The sequence below is a fragment of the Oncorhynchus mykiss genome, chromosome 6 (assembly GCF_057628025.1).
Source record: "Oncorhynchus mykiss isolate SJ-2025 chromosome 6, ASM5762802v1, whole genome shotgun sequence".
NCBI lineage: Eukaryota > Metazoa > Chordata > Actinopteri > Salmoniformes > Salmonidae > Oncorhynchus > Oncorhynchus mykiss.
In genome coordinates, this window is record NC_143027.1 from 26526117 (window position 1) to 26545373 (window position 19257).

At 40.3% G+C, this 19257-nt stretch overlaps 1 protein-coding gene across 1 annotated transcript; it reads left to right on the forward strand.

The window, feature by feature from the left end:
• Nucleotides 1-2521: 2521 nt before the first annotated feature.
• Nucleotides 2522-8723, forward strand: LOC110525609 (transcription cofactor vestigial-like protein 4). Its single transcript, XM_021605887.3, has 5 exons — nucleotides 2522-3181; nucleotides 5170-5293; nucleotides 5415-5685; nucleotides 7445-7532; nucleotides 7650-8723. The coding sequence occupies exons 1-5, from the start codon at nucleotides 3115-3117 to the stop codon at nucleotides 7958-7960; spliced, it is 861 nt and encodes a 286-aa protein (XP_021461562.2). The 5' UTR covers nucleotides 2522-3114; the 3' UTR covers nucleotides 7961-8723.
• The last annotated feature ends 10534 nt before the right edge of the window (nucleotides 8724-19257 follow it).

Sequence of the window (19257 nt, forward strand, 5' to 3'; positions counted from 1 at the left end):
CTACAGATGTTATCTGGCTAGTTCGCTACAGTAGTTAGCTACTGCCATCAGTTGTTCTAGTGATATCATATTTTGCTTATTCCACCATTTATAGAATGCATACTGTCATTTGAATATAGCGGGAAAAGGGAATCCGTACACACTGTGGACACGGTAGACCCATTTAAATGTAGGTGTAGATGCATGATGCGTTCAGAATTCCATGATCAGAAATTCATGATTAGAATACTAAAGCTGCATGAACTGTCAAGTCTAGACACGGCCATTGAGAACCGTTGGTCTACTAAGTACTAGCCCATAGAATCCAATTAATGTTTCCTGAGTGTCAACTACTCACAATGTTGTTTCTATTATCCACACTAAATTATAAGACCTTGTGCATGTTGATTGGTTGACATTATGGCAGGAAATACTCATAAGAAGAAAAAAAAAAACACTCTGAATACTCTGAACATGCAGGATCCTTATATGTCCAGTTAAAATTCATCCAATCATATCATCCTATCAAATTTTGATAAACCCATGAATTCCTCCTGATCATGAAGGAATGTCAATTTTACTCTGCACCATCAGTAGGGGACATTCTGCATCAATCTGTCAAGGAAAATATAATATTCTTTCTAAGAAAGATATCTACATATGTTTCAGGATGTTATGTCTCCCAGGAAATAATTAGAATTAATGTTAACATTACAGTTTTGAAAACATAGCTTGTTAAAAAAAAGTGCTGTCTTGCCACAACTTGGGTTAAGTTGAGCTGATGGACAGGGTAAGTTAACCCACCTACAAATATAAGGGCACAAGGTGAGACCCAGATGCAGACACGGGAGGTAGATGGTTTGTCTTTGATATGTATTAGAATCCAAAAGGGTAGTCAAGAGAATGGTCGTGGACAGGCAAAAGGTCTAAACCAGTTCAGAGTCCAGGAGGTCAAGGCAGGCAGAATGGTCAGGCAGACAGGTACAGAGTCCAGGAGCAGGCAAGGATCAAAACCGGGAGGACTAAGCAAAAAGAGAAGAGAAAAGGCAGGCGCACGGGAAAAACACGCTGGTTGACTTGAACATACAAGACGAACTGGCACAGAGAGACAGGAAACACAGGGATAAATACACTGGGGAAAATAAGCGACACTTTGAGGGGGTGGATACAATCACAGGAACAGGTGAAACAGATCAGGGCGTGACAACAAATGTATGTGCTGAATTAAATATGACCACTTCCTTTTTTAAACCATGTCTATCAAACACAATTCAATACAATCACAAGCGCTTTTTTGTTTTTCATAATTTTAAGCATATTTTAACACAGGCTCAAACACCTAACAAACACTGTACATTTTAAACACTTTTAAAAGGCCAGGCCCTGTTGTTACTGCATATCCCAGCAATAATTCCTTGCATATACACAATTTGCTAAACTTTCCATTGGCTCAACCATTGGCTCAACTTACCCCAAGGCAAAGATTTTGACTATATTGGCCCACACAGCTATAAGGATGCACTTTCAGGCTAGGTTTAGGACCTCATATTGAAGCTTATAAATACCCCAACTGATTGTTTAGAACAATCTTAAAATTGTCGACTTTGGTTTAGATACAAGCATCTTGAAAATAAATTAATTAGACTTTGTGAAAATCATTTGATTTTTTTCTTCCTTCACAGACTCCATGAAATTGTAACCTCTTCCCAAATATTTTGTCAAATGATTAATTGTGTGTATGGTTTCCCAGAAACAACGTTGGCTCAACCCACCCTTTTGGCTCAAATTACCCCACTCTCCCCTGTTCATGAAGTTTAGATAAGTCATAATCAACTCAATTCAAAGAATAAAATGTTAGAAATGCCAGTGTGTGCCCCAAGGGGTCACTGTTGAGCTTGATTTGCTTCAAAGCGGCACCTATCCTATTTTGACAGTAGTCTCCATATTTGTTGAGGCTTTCCCAGAGCTGGGTCACACACACACACACAAAAAAATATATATAAATATATATATATATATATATATATATATATATATATATATATATATACAACAGGTATATACAGAATATAGGCCTATCAATAACTCCAGAGGGCATTCTTAAAACATAAACCAGCTAAGATATTTAAATAATTTATTTTACCCTTTAATCATGTTACAAAAGGAACATAAGTAGGCTATAACCACATTTTTAAGAAAGTCAGCAACTATAGATAAGTCCCTCTAGTCCTTCAAAAGCATATCAGTCACCACACATTCTAAATGTTGTCATTTTTTATGTATTTTATGAGTGCCTGTAAATGTGTCAGGTCCCGAGTGTTGTTGTGGTCACTTGTGTGCTGAGAGTATGCTCATGTGCGTACAGACTCTTCAGCATGCTCAGACTAGATTGTTTCTCAGTGCAGAAGTTTTTCCAGGATTTAGGGGCCTTTGTCTGGCCATCAACAATAGCCTTTTCATTAATGGTTAGGCTGGCTCACAGTACAGCTGTGTGCATGTATGGGCAGGTCAGTGGAATGACTGGAGCTCTGGTGGGCTAAGCACTTGAAGAAATGCAGTTTGGTGAGATTGTAGATTAGGAGTGAGGGAAGGGCAGAGGACAGGTGCTGACTTCCAGAGTGGAGACAACAGATACACCTGAAGTTCGCAGTGGATTCTGGGAGAGGTACAAAACATGGAAAAAAGTGCTTTGTGACATTATCAGTGTTTTCTTGTTTTGAGTCTCCGTTGAATTGAATGTAAAGTAATCTATGTTACATTCCTGTTTATGCCTGAAAGTGAGGTAAACGTATGGTTGGGTGGTGCAGGGACAGTCAGGGAACAGTTTAATATAATTTTTCCTATTTGAAGTATCTACCTGTGAACCCACTCTTCCTGCAACAATAACATAAACATCTAAAAGCGATGAGGTTGTGATTGGCTTGAGAGCGACCAATGACATTGCAGCAATAGGGTTTCCTGGAAGACACAGCAGCTCTGCGCAGCCTCCTGATACGTTACCTTGCAGAGATCAAGCCCAGCATCTCGTTGACTTTCCATTTCCAACCAGAGTTTAGGCTCATTGTGTCTTTTTAGCTCGAACAGTCAAGGTGGTCCTCTGCAGTTTGCTTTATTCACAGACAAAGACAAGGAAACATGGCTGTTGCAAACTTGCAATACATAACTCGGATGAGCAGTGGCTTCAAAGTCTACATCTTGGAAGGTAACATATCTTATTTATTTTCTTATAGGCCTACTATTGTTTCACAAAATAGAATTGTGCTGCTGTGATCCCTGCTACTTTAAATAGTAGTATTTATTGCTGCAACATGCATTGTTATCATGTATGATGACACAGTTGTTATTAGATCATTATTACTTCGTAATTAGCTTAGCTAGTTCAACTAAAGTCATTAGAAATGCAAATGTTTAGGGTCATTATAAAATAACTTTGACTAAGTCCGAGTAAATGTCTTTGAGTACATTTTAGCTAACTGTTTGTATTGTATAAAAACAATATGTAATCCAGCAACTTTAACAATCTCATTTAAGAAACCAATACATATTTTTACTTTTTTTGGGGAGGGGGTTGAGTTTAAGATAATGTTGAGGAATGTGACAATAAAGCCTCACTATATCCACTTAAGGCTATAACAACATTTAAGAATAGTTAGCAACTATAAATTAGTCCCTCCATTGGTAAAATGTCAACTTGCTTCTAAATGTCTTGCTCTCAAGCATTACTTCAGAGAGGTTTATGTCAGATGATGGGAATAACTGTGGCAGATGGAGAGGATCTGAAGATACTGCCCTCTTGTTTCTTCTACTGATACAAATAACCACTAACAAATAACCATGCCTCAGGCATCATAACGTCAGTCAGGCAAGGTGTGGTTTTCTCCCTGTCACCCTCCACGGGCATCCACTGTGACACTATGTTGTCTGAGGGACAGAATGGGAGGTCATAGGTGAGAGGTTGGGGTTGAGGGACATGACTGTTTGAGATGTGGATTGGACTGACGATTGTGGATAGGGGGAGTATTTGAGATTAAGGGGACCATTCATGTACAGTACTAACATGACCTAATTCAGCATTGTATCTCAATGTGGTAGTGGAGCATTGCATGCTAATGTGGTGCATTTCTTTTGGTATATTGACAATGCCAATTTGAATATAGTTCAAGGAATTTAGCTTTAAAGAAACAACATAATGTGAGGTGTGAAGAGGACTGGTGTCAGCTTTATAAAAAACAAATGCCAGTGTACTGACGTTGGTAAACGTCACATTCTGCCACCTCTGGTCTCTTGGCCCTCCCACCTCTATGGGAGGGCAGCCCCTGCTCAGCCCAGTCCAAGCTCTTCTCTCTCATGGCAACCCAATTATGAAACCAGCTTCCATCTGAACCTACCTAGGACAGCCCATCTTTCGAAAACATCTGGACCCTTCCTCTTCAAATAGTATCTTAAATAATCCCACAGCCCCTTGCACCTGCTCCTCACCTCCTCCGCATTTCCCCCCTTACTAGCTCTGATAGCTACTTTATTGAGGAAAAATGTACTTACTATGAGTGTGATATGTGGTTGTCCCACCTAGCTATCTTAAGATGAATGCACTAACTGTAAGTCGCTCTGGATAAGGGTGTCTGATAAATGACTAAAATGTAATGTAAATAACACAAAGGATGTTAGCACCTGTTGATGTTTCTGTTAGTTTCTCACAATGAAGAGAATGCTTCTGTGTGATGTGTGTATTGTAATGATGGTTGTGAGACATTAGTTATCTTAAGTTTGTCCAGCTCAATCCACATTTTGCATATAAACGAATCTTACTCTCTTAGATATGTAAATAAGATAGGTGTCATCATCACTGTATGTTGAAATACAACAATTACAGTTGACATTGAATCAAGAAGAATTGTAACACTCACCAATCTGGTATGTCTAGTTTCACAGCTTAACAGAGTTTACAATTAACGGTGGCATGAAAGCTTTCCCACGGCCACAAACTACTCATACAGGTGATGAACCGTATGTCACAGTTCCACGGATCAAAACAACCCGTCACCTATTTACTCATTGCCACACCTAATGACTGGTTAGTTAGGTGTAAGCCATCCTTATCTGTGCCAATATCTTTGCCAATAAGTGTAGTGTATATTATTTCAAATAGTAACCATTAGCTTTATGTGTGCCTGATCTTTCCTCTTGTAGGTCAGCCCAACCTAAGAAGTGAAGATAGATACAGGCATATGACAAATGAGAGAGTTCGAGTACCACCAGTGCATCCAGTCAAGCGCAAACACAGCTCTGAGCGCGGCCTAACATTGGAAGAAAGGTTTGTGAAACCTGCACATGCCTTAATCCCCCTCTATAACTTCATAATTGACAACCATTGGTTTCATAACGCCATGTCCAGTGTGTGATTCCATGTTTCAGCATGTGATTTTGTGTTTCAGGCGAGAGAGGGCACAGAGCAAAAGCAACATGAGAAGTGCTCAGAGGCCAGCTGTGTTTAGTGTTCCCCAGAGCCCCACATCCTCCTGGAGCCCAACCCCAAGCCCCACATCCTCCTGGAGCCCAACCCCCAGCCCCACAGGTCATCTTCCCCATCATGTGTATCCCACACCACCTATGGATGAACCACTGGACCTAATTAAGAAACCAAGGAAAGAGCCTGAGAGGACAGAGAAGAAAATCAAAAGCACTACATCCACCAATCAGATACAGGTAATTTCAAGAGGAACAATTATAATAGTGGGTCCAGGTGCTAACAACATGAAGGATGGGTTTTCTGGTTTGTCTCAGTCAAGAGTGCCTCAGTAATCTCTCAGTGTAGCCCTAGGCAGTCAGAGCCTACGTACACTACATGACCAAAAGTAAGTGGATACCTGTCGAACATCTCCTTCCAAAATCATGGGCATTAATATGGAGATGGCCCCCCCCTTTGCTTCTATAACAGCCTCCACTCTTCTGGGAAGGTGTTTCACTAGATGTTGGAACATTGCTGCGGGGACTTGCTTCCATTCAGCCACAAGATCATTAGTGAGGTCGGGCATTAAGGTTGGGCGATTAGGCCTGGCTTGCAGTCGGCGTTCCAATTCATCCCAAAGGTGTTTGATGGTGTTGAGGTCAGGGCTCTGTGCAGGCCAGTCAAGTTCTTCCACACCGATCTCTACAAACCATTTCTGTATGGACCTCGCTTTGTGCAAGGGGGCCTTGTCATGCTGAAACAGGAAAGGGCCTTCCCCAAACTGTTGCCACAAAGTTGGAAGCACAGAATTGTCTAGAATGTAATTGTATGCTGTAGTGTAAACATTTTCCTTCACTGCAATTAAGTGGCCTAGCCCAAACCATGAAAAACAGCCTCAGACCATCCTCCTCCACCAAACTTTACCGTTGGCAGGTAATGTTCTCTTGGCATCCTCCAAACCCAGATTTGTCCATCAGACTGCCAGATGGTGAAGCGTGATTCATCACTCTAGAGAACATGTTTCCACTGCTCCAGAGTCCAATGGCAGCAAGCTTTTCACTACTCCAGCCGAAGCTTGACATTGCGCATAGGATGGTGATCTTAGACTTGCTCGGCCATGGAAACCCAGTTCATTAAGCTCCCAATGAACAGTTATTGTGCTGACGTTGCTTCCAGAGGCAGTTTGGAACTCGGTAGTGAGTGTTGCAACCGAGGGCAGATGATTTTTTACATGGTACGCACTTCAGCACTTGGCAGTCCCATTCTGTGAGCTTGTATGGCCTACCATTTCACGGCTGAGCCATTGTTGCTCCTAGACATTCCCACTTCACAATAACAGCACTTACAGTGGACCAAGGCATCTGTCTAGCAGGGCAGACATTAGACTAACTGACTTGTTAGAAAGGTGGCATCCTATGAAGGTGCCACGTTGAAAGTCACTGAGCTCATCAGTAAGGCCATTCTACTGCCAATATATGTCTATGGAGATTGCATGGCTGTGTGTTCGATTTTATACACCTGTCAACTACGTGCGTGGCTGAAATAGTCGAATCCACTCATTTGAAGGTGTGTCCACGTACTTTTGTATATATAGTGTATCTCTGCGATCTCTGTAGTGATTATAAACGCTCAGGCACATTCTATTCCCAAGAGCCTTTACAGGCTTATGCTTGTCCAAGATATGCAATCCAGCCGGATTCGGGGAGAAAATGTGAGCAATGGTGGGAGGAATGTCCTCAACATGACTAAACAGACATCTCTTTCATTGACCTGTTTGTGCCAACCTGATGAGGGTGAACAGCTTTCAGGCCCCATCCTATAACCAAATAAATGTTCTATCCTAAAGTCATACTGAGCCTTCAACAAAAAGTTAGTGATGGCTTAATGTGCTATGTTTACATTGACATGTTCATCCTATTGTTTTGGAGGGGAATTAGGTTTTCGATAACATTGTTCTGTACGGAATCTTATAATGTTTAAACACTTTTTAAAATGTAATTGTTTTGCCTCTTTCAGATGCGTCCTTCTGTGATCACCTGTGTCTCCTCTACAAGAAAGCCCACCTGCAGATCTGAGTTCCGCAGCAGCAACCACTCCTCCAGAGGTCAGTATCATTCTCCTTTATCTCAATAAAAACTGTAGTGCTACAATGCTGTTGTTGTATTGCAGACTTGTTAAGAATTATGCCTCTGACCTTTGTTTGGTATTCTCTCCATTGCAGTGCTATATAAGCACAGCTATGACCATGTGGTGGAGGAGCATTTCAAGAGAAGCCTGGGGATGGACTACCAAAGGGCCAGCTCCCGCCAGCTCTCCATCAGCGTCTCTGTGGATGACCACTTTGCCAAAGCCTTGGGAGGGAAGTGGCTTGAGATCAAATCTAAATCCTCCTCGTGCTCCTCGTCTACATCCTCACCATCCAGCAGCCCAAGTGTCACTCACTCCCCCAGCTACAGCCACAGCCCAAGCCAAGCTCCCAAAGAGTCTCCAAGTACCACTACTCCCACCTCCAGCTTCTGGTCAGTCAAATAAAACTACAGAGACCTTTCCTGAAGAAAGAATTAACTTTGAGTAGTTTTTTATGCAATACAACAGCAGGTCCATGCTTTTCAACAAATGAAAGCACAAAGGAAACAGTTATTGAGCAAGGGTAGACTAGAGAACAGGAATGCAGGAATACTTACCTACTCTATGGTTGAACCATTGAGAGCATCTCTATGAGTCTATGCCCTGTTTGTGGAAAGGGGGTTTATTGGTCTAATATCAAGGGACAAGCAAATGTTACAGTGATGTGATGTCTTTATTTCTCTTAATTTCTGTCCCAGACTTTTTAATATCATATCTATCTCTGAAATAGATGGCCATTATATTTCAGTAAATGTGTCATATTTCATGCGGTGAAGATGCCACAACTTTCATGATTGTGTATTTATACTGTATGCTTTTAACGATCCTAGATCCTATTTTCTCATACTAAACTACTGTGCTAATCTACTGTACAAATTTGTTTACCAAACCTGTTCAATACAGTAACATTGTGTTTTTGTATAAAATCAACTTAAAAAGAACAACTCAAAAGGAAAAACCTATTTGTGACTGGATATTACAAGTTGAGGTTTTATTAAATAAAATATACTTAACTTAAATTAACAATATTCTTGTATGAAAAGCAACCTGGTGATTTACGAAAACATTTTGAGTGTGCAATTTTTATATGATGTACTTTGAAAAATATGGAGTATTTTGAACACTGATAAAATGCATTATATAAATTCAATATAATTACCTCCCTGGAGCCTATGACTGTGATTGTCCATACTGTAAAACAAAAATGCAAGTACCACTGACTTACAATTACAAATACTGGTATGCTTTATGACCTTACATTAAAGAAGACAAGGTCAGAAAGATCCGTGGGGCGACGCACAATTGGCCTAGCGTCGTCCGGGTTAGGGAGGGTTTGGCAGGTAGGGATATCCTTGTCTCATCGCGCACCAGCGACTCCTGTGGCGCACTACACGCTAACCAAGGTTGCCAGGTGCATGGTGTTTCCTCCGACACATTGGTGCGGCTGGCTTCCGGGTTGGATGCGCGCTGTGTTAAGAAGCAGTGCGGCTTGGTTGAGTTGTGTATCGGAGGACGCATGACTTTCAACCTTCGTCTCTCCCGAGCCCGTACGGGAGTTGTAGCGATGAGACAAGATAGTAGCTAATAACAATTGGATACCACGAATTTGGGGAGATAAAGGGGTAAAATTAAATTTAAAAAAATATTTTTTAAAAGGTCAGAAAGGTTGGTTATGTGTCACTTCCACGTCTCAGTAAAGAAGTCAGATTCTCATGTGAATACTACTCCTGTAGACATTCAAGGTAGCGATCCAGACAGCTTAATTTCAGTGGTGAGTCACTGTGTCTGGGGTACATCCTTTATAGTGTGCACGTACACCACGTCACAAGATTGAAGCATTATGGCATTCAGCACTTGATTCTTTGCGGAAAGGGAGATGTTTATATACCTTTTGGTGATTGAGTCATGGCAGCATTTAGAGGGGTTTGAATCCCTATTCCTCCTGGGTTTAAAACTAAAGAAAGGTGAATACTCGTCCTCAATAGGGGCTTTTTTCTGGGAGATTTTGGGAATGTCAGGAGCATGTCCCAGCAGGCTTATGTTCAAGCATTCCTGTCTCCTGAGAAAATTATTCACAAAGATCCTACAGATCCTGTTTGGCAAGGGAATGGAGAAAGTGAGGGAGGGAGGTAGAGGAGGGAGGGAAATGGGGTAGGAAGGGCTAACATAGGCCCTGGCTTCCTTTTTTTTCTTCAGTTGCTTATTTGCATGTTCTATCTTGTCTAACAAATGAAATTATATGATGCTCTGAATCATTTTCCAGAAATGAAGCCTTTGAACTGTGAACTTTGAACTGACTAGAATCAGGAGTTGCTCTGATCTGCTTTTATTCTGCACCAAAGTTTTTATATCAATATAAAATCATGCATTTACAATAAAATTGGCAAAAATGGATTTTTAGCAAAAAACTAATTCTCAAGCAAGAATTTTTACTAGGACTGTTTGAGAGTGGTCTGAGTGGAGAGTGTACAACTGAAAACTAGCTGTTATTTGCATAAAGGTTTGGAATTCTCTATCTTATTGGTCTATTTGCACATTTACCGCACGGTGATGTCACCGCGTAAAGCCGAAACTCTGGCCCATACATAGTAATGGGAAGTTCGGCTCTTTTTACTGACTTAGATATTTTCGAGTCATTCAGTCAAAATAACGAATCGTTCGAATAATTTCGTTAATTTGAGTCCGTAATAGCCAGAGCAAGCATAACATTCAATATTTCAATTAATTGTATTCATTTTTGCACCATGTGATCAATTATCAGTTATAAACATGTATTTTTCTTCTCTATACTGACTGCAGCGTGATCTATTTTCCCTCGCGCACATGATAGACAGTTGCTAGTCGGAGCACATCCCCACCTGAGCTTGAGGAGCGCGTATTAAAAGCCAATTTATGCGGTCGGAGGCCCATTTGGAATTTGTGACGCAATTGCAGAGTGTCTTGAGGCAACCAGAGGCTAAATTGAACTCTGTACCACATCGTCATGCATCTCTTAAATTTTGTAACAATGTGGAGGGCTCCGCATTGACATGATTGGTTGACGGTATGTGAGGGTGAGAGGTCCTGTATAAGCACAAACTCACTTCCTTGACAACGTCCTTCACAACAGATTTGCGCTGCTCGGCGAAGCGCAATAGGAATAATGGCCCTGACTTCTACAGAGGCCGTATCACCCTAAATGCTGCACGGCCAAAACAGACGTCAAATGACCATGTCGCTCCTCTAATCCTTCTGTAGAATTCATTGCGGCCAACAGGTCAAACGAACTACTAAAATGAATGAGAAACTCTGAAAAATATATATAACTCTTGAGTCAGTAAAAAGAGTCGTTCAAGTTCGCAAACTGCACATCCCTAAGCAGAAGGTCTTGTGTAGAGTGTTAGTTTCATCCGCTGTTGGGACGTGCTACCTGTCCCAGACCTGCTGTGAATTTCAACTCGCTAGAGACAGCAGGAGCGGTAGAGATACTCTTAATGATCGGCTATGAAAAGCCAACTGACATTTACTCCTGAGGTGCTGACTTGTTGCACCCGTGACAACTACGGTGATTATTATTATTTGACCATGCTGGTCATTTATGAACATTTGAACATCTTGGCCATGTTCTGTTATAATCTCCACCTGGTACAGCCAGAAGAGGACTGGCCACCCCTCATAGTCTGGTTCCTCCTTAGGTTTTGGCCTTTCTAGGGAGTTTTTCCTAGCCACCGTGCTTCTACACCTGCATTGCTATTGCTTGCTGTTTGGGGTTTTAGGCTGGGTTTCTGTACAGCACTTTGAGATATCAGCTGATGTAAGAAGGGCTATATAAATACATTTGATTTGATGTAGAATATATACGCTGAACAAAAATATAAACGCAACATGCAACAATTTCAAAGATTTTACTGAGTTACAGTTCATATAAGGAAATCAGTTAATTGAAATAAAACCATTAGGCCCTAATCTATGGATTTCACATGACTGGGAATACAGATATGCATCTGTTGGTCACAGATACCTTAAAAAAAAGGTAAGGGCATGGATTAGAAAACCAGTCAGTATCTGGTGTGACCTGTGGCGACCTGTCATTCAGGGCAGGTGGGGCTGAGGCCCACAAAGCAGGTCTGCTCTGCATAGCTCAGTGCTTTCTGTGGTGAGGCAGCCAGCAGAAAACCATGATTTGCTCAGCATTGCACTGTAATTGGCTCAGTGTTCTGTCACTCATGGGGACACTACATCACCCGCCTTTAGTAAGAGTAGACATCAAGAATGTGAGCCCTTTGGGTGCTGCCATGGAGTTACATTAGAAGTACCCAACCAAGAAGGCTCAAGGTCATTGGCCACAAATAAATTGACGTCAAATCATGTTATATCTACAGTAGTCTTGATTGGACTGATCATGTAAACATTTTACTTTCAAAATCTTAGCTAGCAGTCATCATCATAAATCAAGTAGACAATCTACTGGCAAACCCTTTTTAATCCTTGTCATATGAAAATAAATAATGAAGATAAATTATAGATAAAACGTATCGGTGCTCATCGGCCATTGGACATAAACATTACACAACCAGTTGGAGATGGCAAATACAAAAATGAGTTGTTTGGAAGGAATCGGTGACAGCAGCTAACCGCAAGCATTGACACTGGGAAGTCAGACTTTGGAAAATACGTTTTGAACGGTCATCCAACTCCAAATCTTTTTCTTTGATGACAAAATTTGCCAACGAGGAACCACCATGCACAAGGTGAGTCCAAAAATGTCTTATATGCTGCTGCATATATTATGTAATATGCCAGAGAGCCATATCAGCTATGTTTTTTAAAAAGGTAGTAAACGAGGCTGAATGAATTGTTTTGTTGCCAGACAAGGCTCCGCTGATAGCCAGGTGTAGCGGTGGTAAGGATTCACTACATTTTGCTGGATAGAAAGCTCTGCTGTTGGGACATGTTTATGTAGGCCCTAACAGTTTGTGGGCACCACTTGTTGCCGTTATAGTGCAATTAATGTATTGTTTAGTGTTGTGTTGTGTAGTGGCTTTGCTGGCATGCAATTTGAGGGGAGTTTGCCCCACCAAGATTTACATGCTAAAATTGCCACTGGGTGTGACCACCGTTTTCCTCATGCAGCGCAACACATGTCCTTCACATAGAGTTGATCAGGCTGTTGATTGTGGTCTGTGGAATGTTGTCCCACTCATCTTCAATGGCTGTGCGAAAGTTGCTGGATATTGGCGGGAACTCATGTATGGTGAGTATACAGGCCAACTGGGACAATTTCAGCTTTCAGGAATTGTGTACAGATCCTTGCGACATGGGACCGTGCATTATCATGCTGAACCATGAGGTGACGGTGGCGGATGACAATGCGCCTCAGGATCTCGTCACGGTGTCTCTGTGCATTCAAATGCCATCAATAAAATGCAATTGTGTTCGTTGTCTGTAGCTTACGCCTGCCCTTATGCTTGAGTCTAAGGCACTGCATCTCAGTGCAAGAGGTGTCACCTCACAGCTTGGATTCGAACCAGACCTATCACATCCGGCTGTGATTGGGAGACACATAGGACAGAGCACAATTGGCCCAGTGTCGTCCAGGTTTGGCTGGAGTAAGCTGTCATTGTAAATAAGAATTTGTTCTTAACTGACTTGCCTAGTTAAATAAAGGATCAAAAATAAAAATACCGTCACAATGTAAAACAGATGAGCTTCCCTGAGATGGTTTCAGACAGGACTGGCCTGGGCTGGCGTGGTTACACATGGTCTGCAGTTGTAAGGCCAGTTGGACGTACTGCCAAATTCTCTAAAATGACCTTGGAGGCAGCTTATGGTTGAGAAATGAACATTAAATTCTCTGGCAACAGCTCATGTGGACATCCCTGCAGTCAGCATGCCAATTGCACGCTCCCTTAAAACTTGAGAACATCTGTGGCATCATGTTGTGTGACAAAACATGCACATTTTAGAGTGGCCATTTATTGTCCCCAGCACAAGGTGCACCTGTGTAATGATCCTGCTGTTTAAACAGCTTCTTGATATGCCACACCTGTCAGGTGGACGGATTACCTTGGTAAAGGAGAAATGCTCACTAATAGGGATGTAAACATTTCTGGGATCTTTTATTTCAGCTCATGAAACATGGGGCCAAGACTTTACATCTTACATTTGTATTTTTTTTTCAGTATTGAAAACAGAATTTTGACTGCACTAGGCCTTTACGATACTCTGTGAAGAGGTAGGGTTTCCAGTTTTTGGAAGAGGGCCAGGAACTCTCGTTCCACCATTTGGGTGCCAGGACAGAGAAGAGCATTGCTTGGGCTTAGTGGGAGCTGACCCCCGTAGGGAGACATGAATGCCATCTAGAGGACTTGAAGGGAATTTGTGTAGCAATATCTGAAACAAGTGCTTTCCATACAATCTTGGCATGCTCTCATAACAACTAAATGCAAACCGTTAAAGCTAATCAAACTAGCTGTTAACCTCTTGCAGTATATCTCCCAGCATCCCCTATCCAGACTTCTCACTATATTTATTGTTTGAACTTATGCAGCACTATTAAGCATCAACAAATACTTGACACATGACCTTGCTGTTGAAGAGAATGTTTAGTAACAGTATTAAGCATCAAGGAATACTTGACACATGACCTTGCTACTTCAGGAAATGTTTGTTAAAGCATTTGGCGTCTGATCCCTTGTAATTGAAAGCATGAAAGGCCCATTCCTTTGTTTCTAAAGCAAGCACTATCCCACTTCCAAGGAGATAGACAATGAGAATCAATTAGTGTAAAATGTCAAGTTTATCAGGCATTATTCAACATCATATTCACAATACAACTATGGAAGGAATTAGGAAAGCATAATGACAATAAAAATATTTGACATTTTCTTTTGAAATGTACTTTTTTCTGTTTATACAATCGTTATATCGAGACCTTTCTTGTAACAACATCTACATTATGTAGGCTTCTCTGAATTACATTTTTTATTTATTTCACCTTTATATAACCAGGTAGGCCAGTTGAGAACAAGTAGTCATTTACAACTGCGACCTGGCCAAGATAAAGCAAAGCAGTGCGACACAAACAACAACATAGAGTTACAAATAAACAAACGTACAGTCAATAACACAATATAAAACATCTATATGCAGTGTGTGCAAATGATGAATGAATTCTCAAATACAATGTTTCCATCACAATCTCTCCCACAAGTATTTCTTAGTTATGAAGAACAAGATCTAACTGTGTTTTAGAGGAGGCAGTTTGTATAGTATTTCAACATCAGCTTGTAGAGTTCATTGTGAAAGATCCATTCTCTTCAACCAATAATGGTTGGCAGTATTGTACATACTTCAAATTGTGTGTATGTAGGATCATACAAAACAGAAATGAGAAAGCACGCTATGAGAAACCACACACAACTAATGATTACTGTGGGAAAATGCTCTACTGTACATCCTGTATAGTCAGTGTAAAAGCCCCAGCCTGGGAAAAGAAAGGCTTAGTATGTTGGGGGTTTGGTTCTCTCACACAAAGTTACCCTTATCACAAAGTTATTTCTCACACCTCAATGGAAAACAACATGCATTTTTCCTTTAAGACCAAGATGGCACATTCAACAACAATGTCACTAACTTGACTAAAGCCATACAAATGTACATTCATCTAATTATTTGTTTGGAAGTACTAATTAAAGATGCATTACTGTAATTATTTGATTATACAGTAAGTTGTCTGAAAAATGTAGGACATTCTCAACCGTTATAGTATTTGTTCTGAATGAAGAACTAATGTGTGAATACAATAAAACATTAAAACATTCGTTTAGAGATGATTTACAAAAGTGTTTTGTTTTGTTGATTTTTTACATCTGGAGGATGCCGTGCCAGCTAGTGTAATGAAGCAGTTGTACAGCCAGATAGATAACTGCAGATATGTGTGGGTGAGACGCTTCAAATGACACTCTTCCTGTTTTACCCCACATTTTCCCAAATGAAGAATTTGGGGTTGTAACGAATAACAGAGACAACATTATGCGATGCTGAAGTTTCTCGAATGACAAAAAGAAAAGACTGAAACAAGTCTTACACATGCGGAAAGCCTAACAGCAGAGAGATCTTTCTTTTAGGTATTTTTAGTATACTCTTTTAGCATATGTTTAGAGGATGTTGCATTTAAGCCAGTGTCGTGTCTTTGGCTATGCCGGATTAAGTGATATGACATGCTATTCTATAAAATAATTTCTCTGTAATTAATATTACCTGATTGAGCTAATCATGTAAATGTAATTAACTAGAGAGCACCACAAAATAATATTTATAGAGCTGTTATCTTCCGAATAAACTCTTAAAGACCTAGTAATATTTTACATCAATAGCAGTCAATATTAATCGTTATCTTAATTCAGTCTCATCTGAAAGTTGTAATTTCTTGGTTATCTGCACGAACCCTGGCTAACAAGTTGAATCAGCAATACAAAATTGGGTTTAATTATTTATTTACTAAATACCTAACTAATCACACAGAATTACACATACACATAATTAATCATAACTTGATTACAAATTACGTTATGAAGGAAAACGTCCCTAGAGGGCGGAACAGATATGACAGTTTGTTACACAAAAGAGGGGCTGGGTTTGAGTGAAAGAGCGGGAAGACTGAGAAACAAAGGGAGAAGCTGTGCTATCGTAAATACAGTATCTTATGCATTCTAAATTACCGCCCATTTGGAAAAGGAAAATGCAATAAATATTTACTCTGAGCTGCGCTTCGGTAGGTTGGTGGTAGATGGAAGGCCATATTGCCAAACCGAGTTCTTTGTCCTTTGAAGAATGTCCCCGGTGGTCAATTGGATACGTTGTAGTAATGTCGTTGTATGATAGATGGGATACTCTGTCTGTTCCTTCCTAACCCTCGTTTGCAGCTGCTGTTGCTAACTCAACGGCTAGGAGGTATCACTTCTGTAATGAAAAAGAGTTCAAAGTTCATACCATTCGCAACCAAGGCTCACGCTGATGTTGGCTTCGTTCTGTAGTTATTATCTGAACCATTCTGACATCGGACCGTCGTCCTCACATCCTGGGAACAGGAGGTTATATTGTCGTCAAGGCTTTATATAGTGGAGTGAGGAGGGTGTGTCTGAAAAGTTTTATAACCCATGACTCTTCACAGGGACGGCCCACTGATTGAGCAGAGCCCTAACCTTCTGAAAACTCAATTCTCACATTATAGAAGCTAAAATCACATTTCATCCCATCCCAAATAATTTCATATTCAAACATTTAAATTGAACAACAATTCCATGTGAATCCGATAACTCTGATGTGTAGACTTTACACTGTAGAGTTTATGTCATCTTATCATTGATGAGAATGTCTCAGATGACAACCAACCAAATTTCTTGCAATTCTACACATTTTGCAATAAAAAACAAAAGGTTGGAGACCCAACTGTAATCCGGCACTGAGAAGGCATCAGTAACACTGCTCTTGAAGTGCTTGAAATCTACATTTGTGATAATTGTCCCCCACAATGAAATCGGGGAAGGGATTGAGACTTTGTCTCTGTCCATCAGTACAGAAAAAAAGAAAAAAAGGTTCTGGATAGAACCAAAAAGGCTTCTATTGCTTGCTTCATATATGGGACCCCTTAAGGTTCTATATAGAACCCTTTTGTAGGGTTCTTTGATCAGAAACCAGGGGGTTCGTCATCACTGAACGAGAATTGCTTCCATGTAGAACCATTGGGTTCCATACAGGGTTCCATTTTGAACCAATTTCGGGTTCTTTACTTTACCTTAAAGCTGCAATATGTAACTTTTTGGGCGACATGACCAAATTCACATAGAAATGTGAGTTATAGATATGTCATTCTCATTGAAAGCAAGTCTAAGAAGCAGTAGATCAGTTCTATATGCTCTATTTGTATGCTTCCCGTGCTAAAGTTTAGTTTTAATATTCTACATAGTTTAGCACAGAAAGCGTGGTCATTAACTACAATGACCATAATCCATTGCGCACCTACTTTTCCGGCCTATAAGTTTATTTTATGCCTGCTAAGTTAGGTTAGTGTGGAACAGAGAGAGAAAAGAGACAGAAACATATGCAATCGAGAGGGATAGATAGCAGTTGCTTTGTGAGGTATCTGTACCTTAAAATACATGATCTAAGTTATTGATAATTGGTATTCAGCAGTCATAAAAGTATGACTTATTTACTTTGAAGAACTTCTAATATAGTGATTTTTTCAGACAGCATAGGCAGCAGCTTTATAGAGATGAGATGACTTGGAATTAAATAATACAGTTGTCAAATAAAACAAATGTAATATACACAACTGAAATAAGTTACTAAAGTAAAGTCGTGAATAAATTATGGTTAATAGGTGATAAGAAATAATGGGCCGTCACTAACATCATGGGAATTTAATTAATTGTTTTATTCTGTGTTACGGCATTCAACCCACATAATTCATAATGCATTTAATAATGTTACAAATAATTAAATTGAAACCTACCTCCAAAAGCACTAATCACTCAGCACAGACAGCACTGGCCTGATTTTGACAAAACGTGGGTGAATAATGAGTCTTGCCATAGAGATCCGGCATTTACAAAATTACACTGATTGGCCAGATGGTGGCGCTACAACAAGAGACTGAAAATGCTAACTTTAAAAGGTCACACCCCTCACCTCGTTTGATCTAAAGTAATGAAATTTGGTAAATTTGTCTCTCTCCTCACGAGGAACAAATTTGCCCCAGGGACACAAAGTCTGATTTTAAAAAATAAATAATTAACTTTACTCCTCTGGCACCGAATGACGATCTGCCTGCAACTTGATATGTTGCATCTATGGACAAAGGTCTCAAGGCAATACTTTCCAGACTAGTACCTCAAACAACACTGATCAATAAACATTCACATGGGTGTGGTCTGGCACATAAATGCATATAAATCAATCAAAGGTATTTGTATTGTAACAAAATGTGGTACACATGCTACAAACGCTGTCAAGACTAAACATATTAAAGAACATTCACATTGACCACATGGTGGTGCTATTATGGGCACATGTTTCATCATCGATGTGAACATGTACAATGGCTCTGAACACGTGCTGATGGAAGGCTCCATCAGTGCCATGTTTGGTGAGTGCTTAAATGAGGATCATTGTTAGGAGTTTAGAAACTCCTTGCATGCTATGTTGATTTAAGAGGTCTCAATGGCATTTGTTGATATCCTTTAAAGGCAACAAATGAGGACATTGATCATGCTTGTGTTCTACAGGTTCTGCTGTGTTGCAATTGACAGCTTCATTTTTAAAGCTCCCTATATCTGGAACCCACTGTATTGTGGGTGCAACAATTGGTTTCTCCATGGTAGCCAAAGTTCATCATGGGGTCAAATGGATGGAGCTACTAAGTATTGATGTGTAAATGACTGTGGTGATACGCTGCAATAAGGACTTGCTCAGACATGATAATTATGAGATGATGATATCACAGTATTAGTGTGGCAAAATAAGGGTTGAAAAAAATAAAAATGCTTATGACAAGTCTTACAATGCATTACATCTGTATCGTAATGCATTATTACCAAATGGTATTGGCCAGAGACTCATTGAAATATGCTTTGACATAATTATCTTTAGAAATACAGTGCCTTGCGAAAGTATTCGGCCCCCTTGAACTTTGCGACCTTTTGCCACATTTCAGGCTT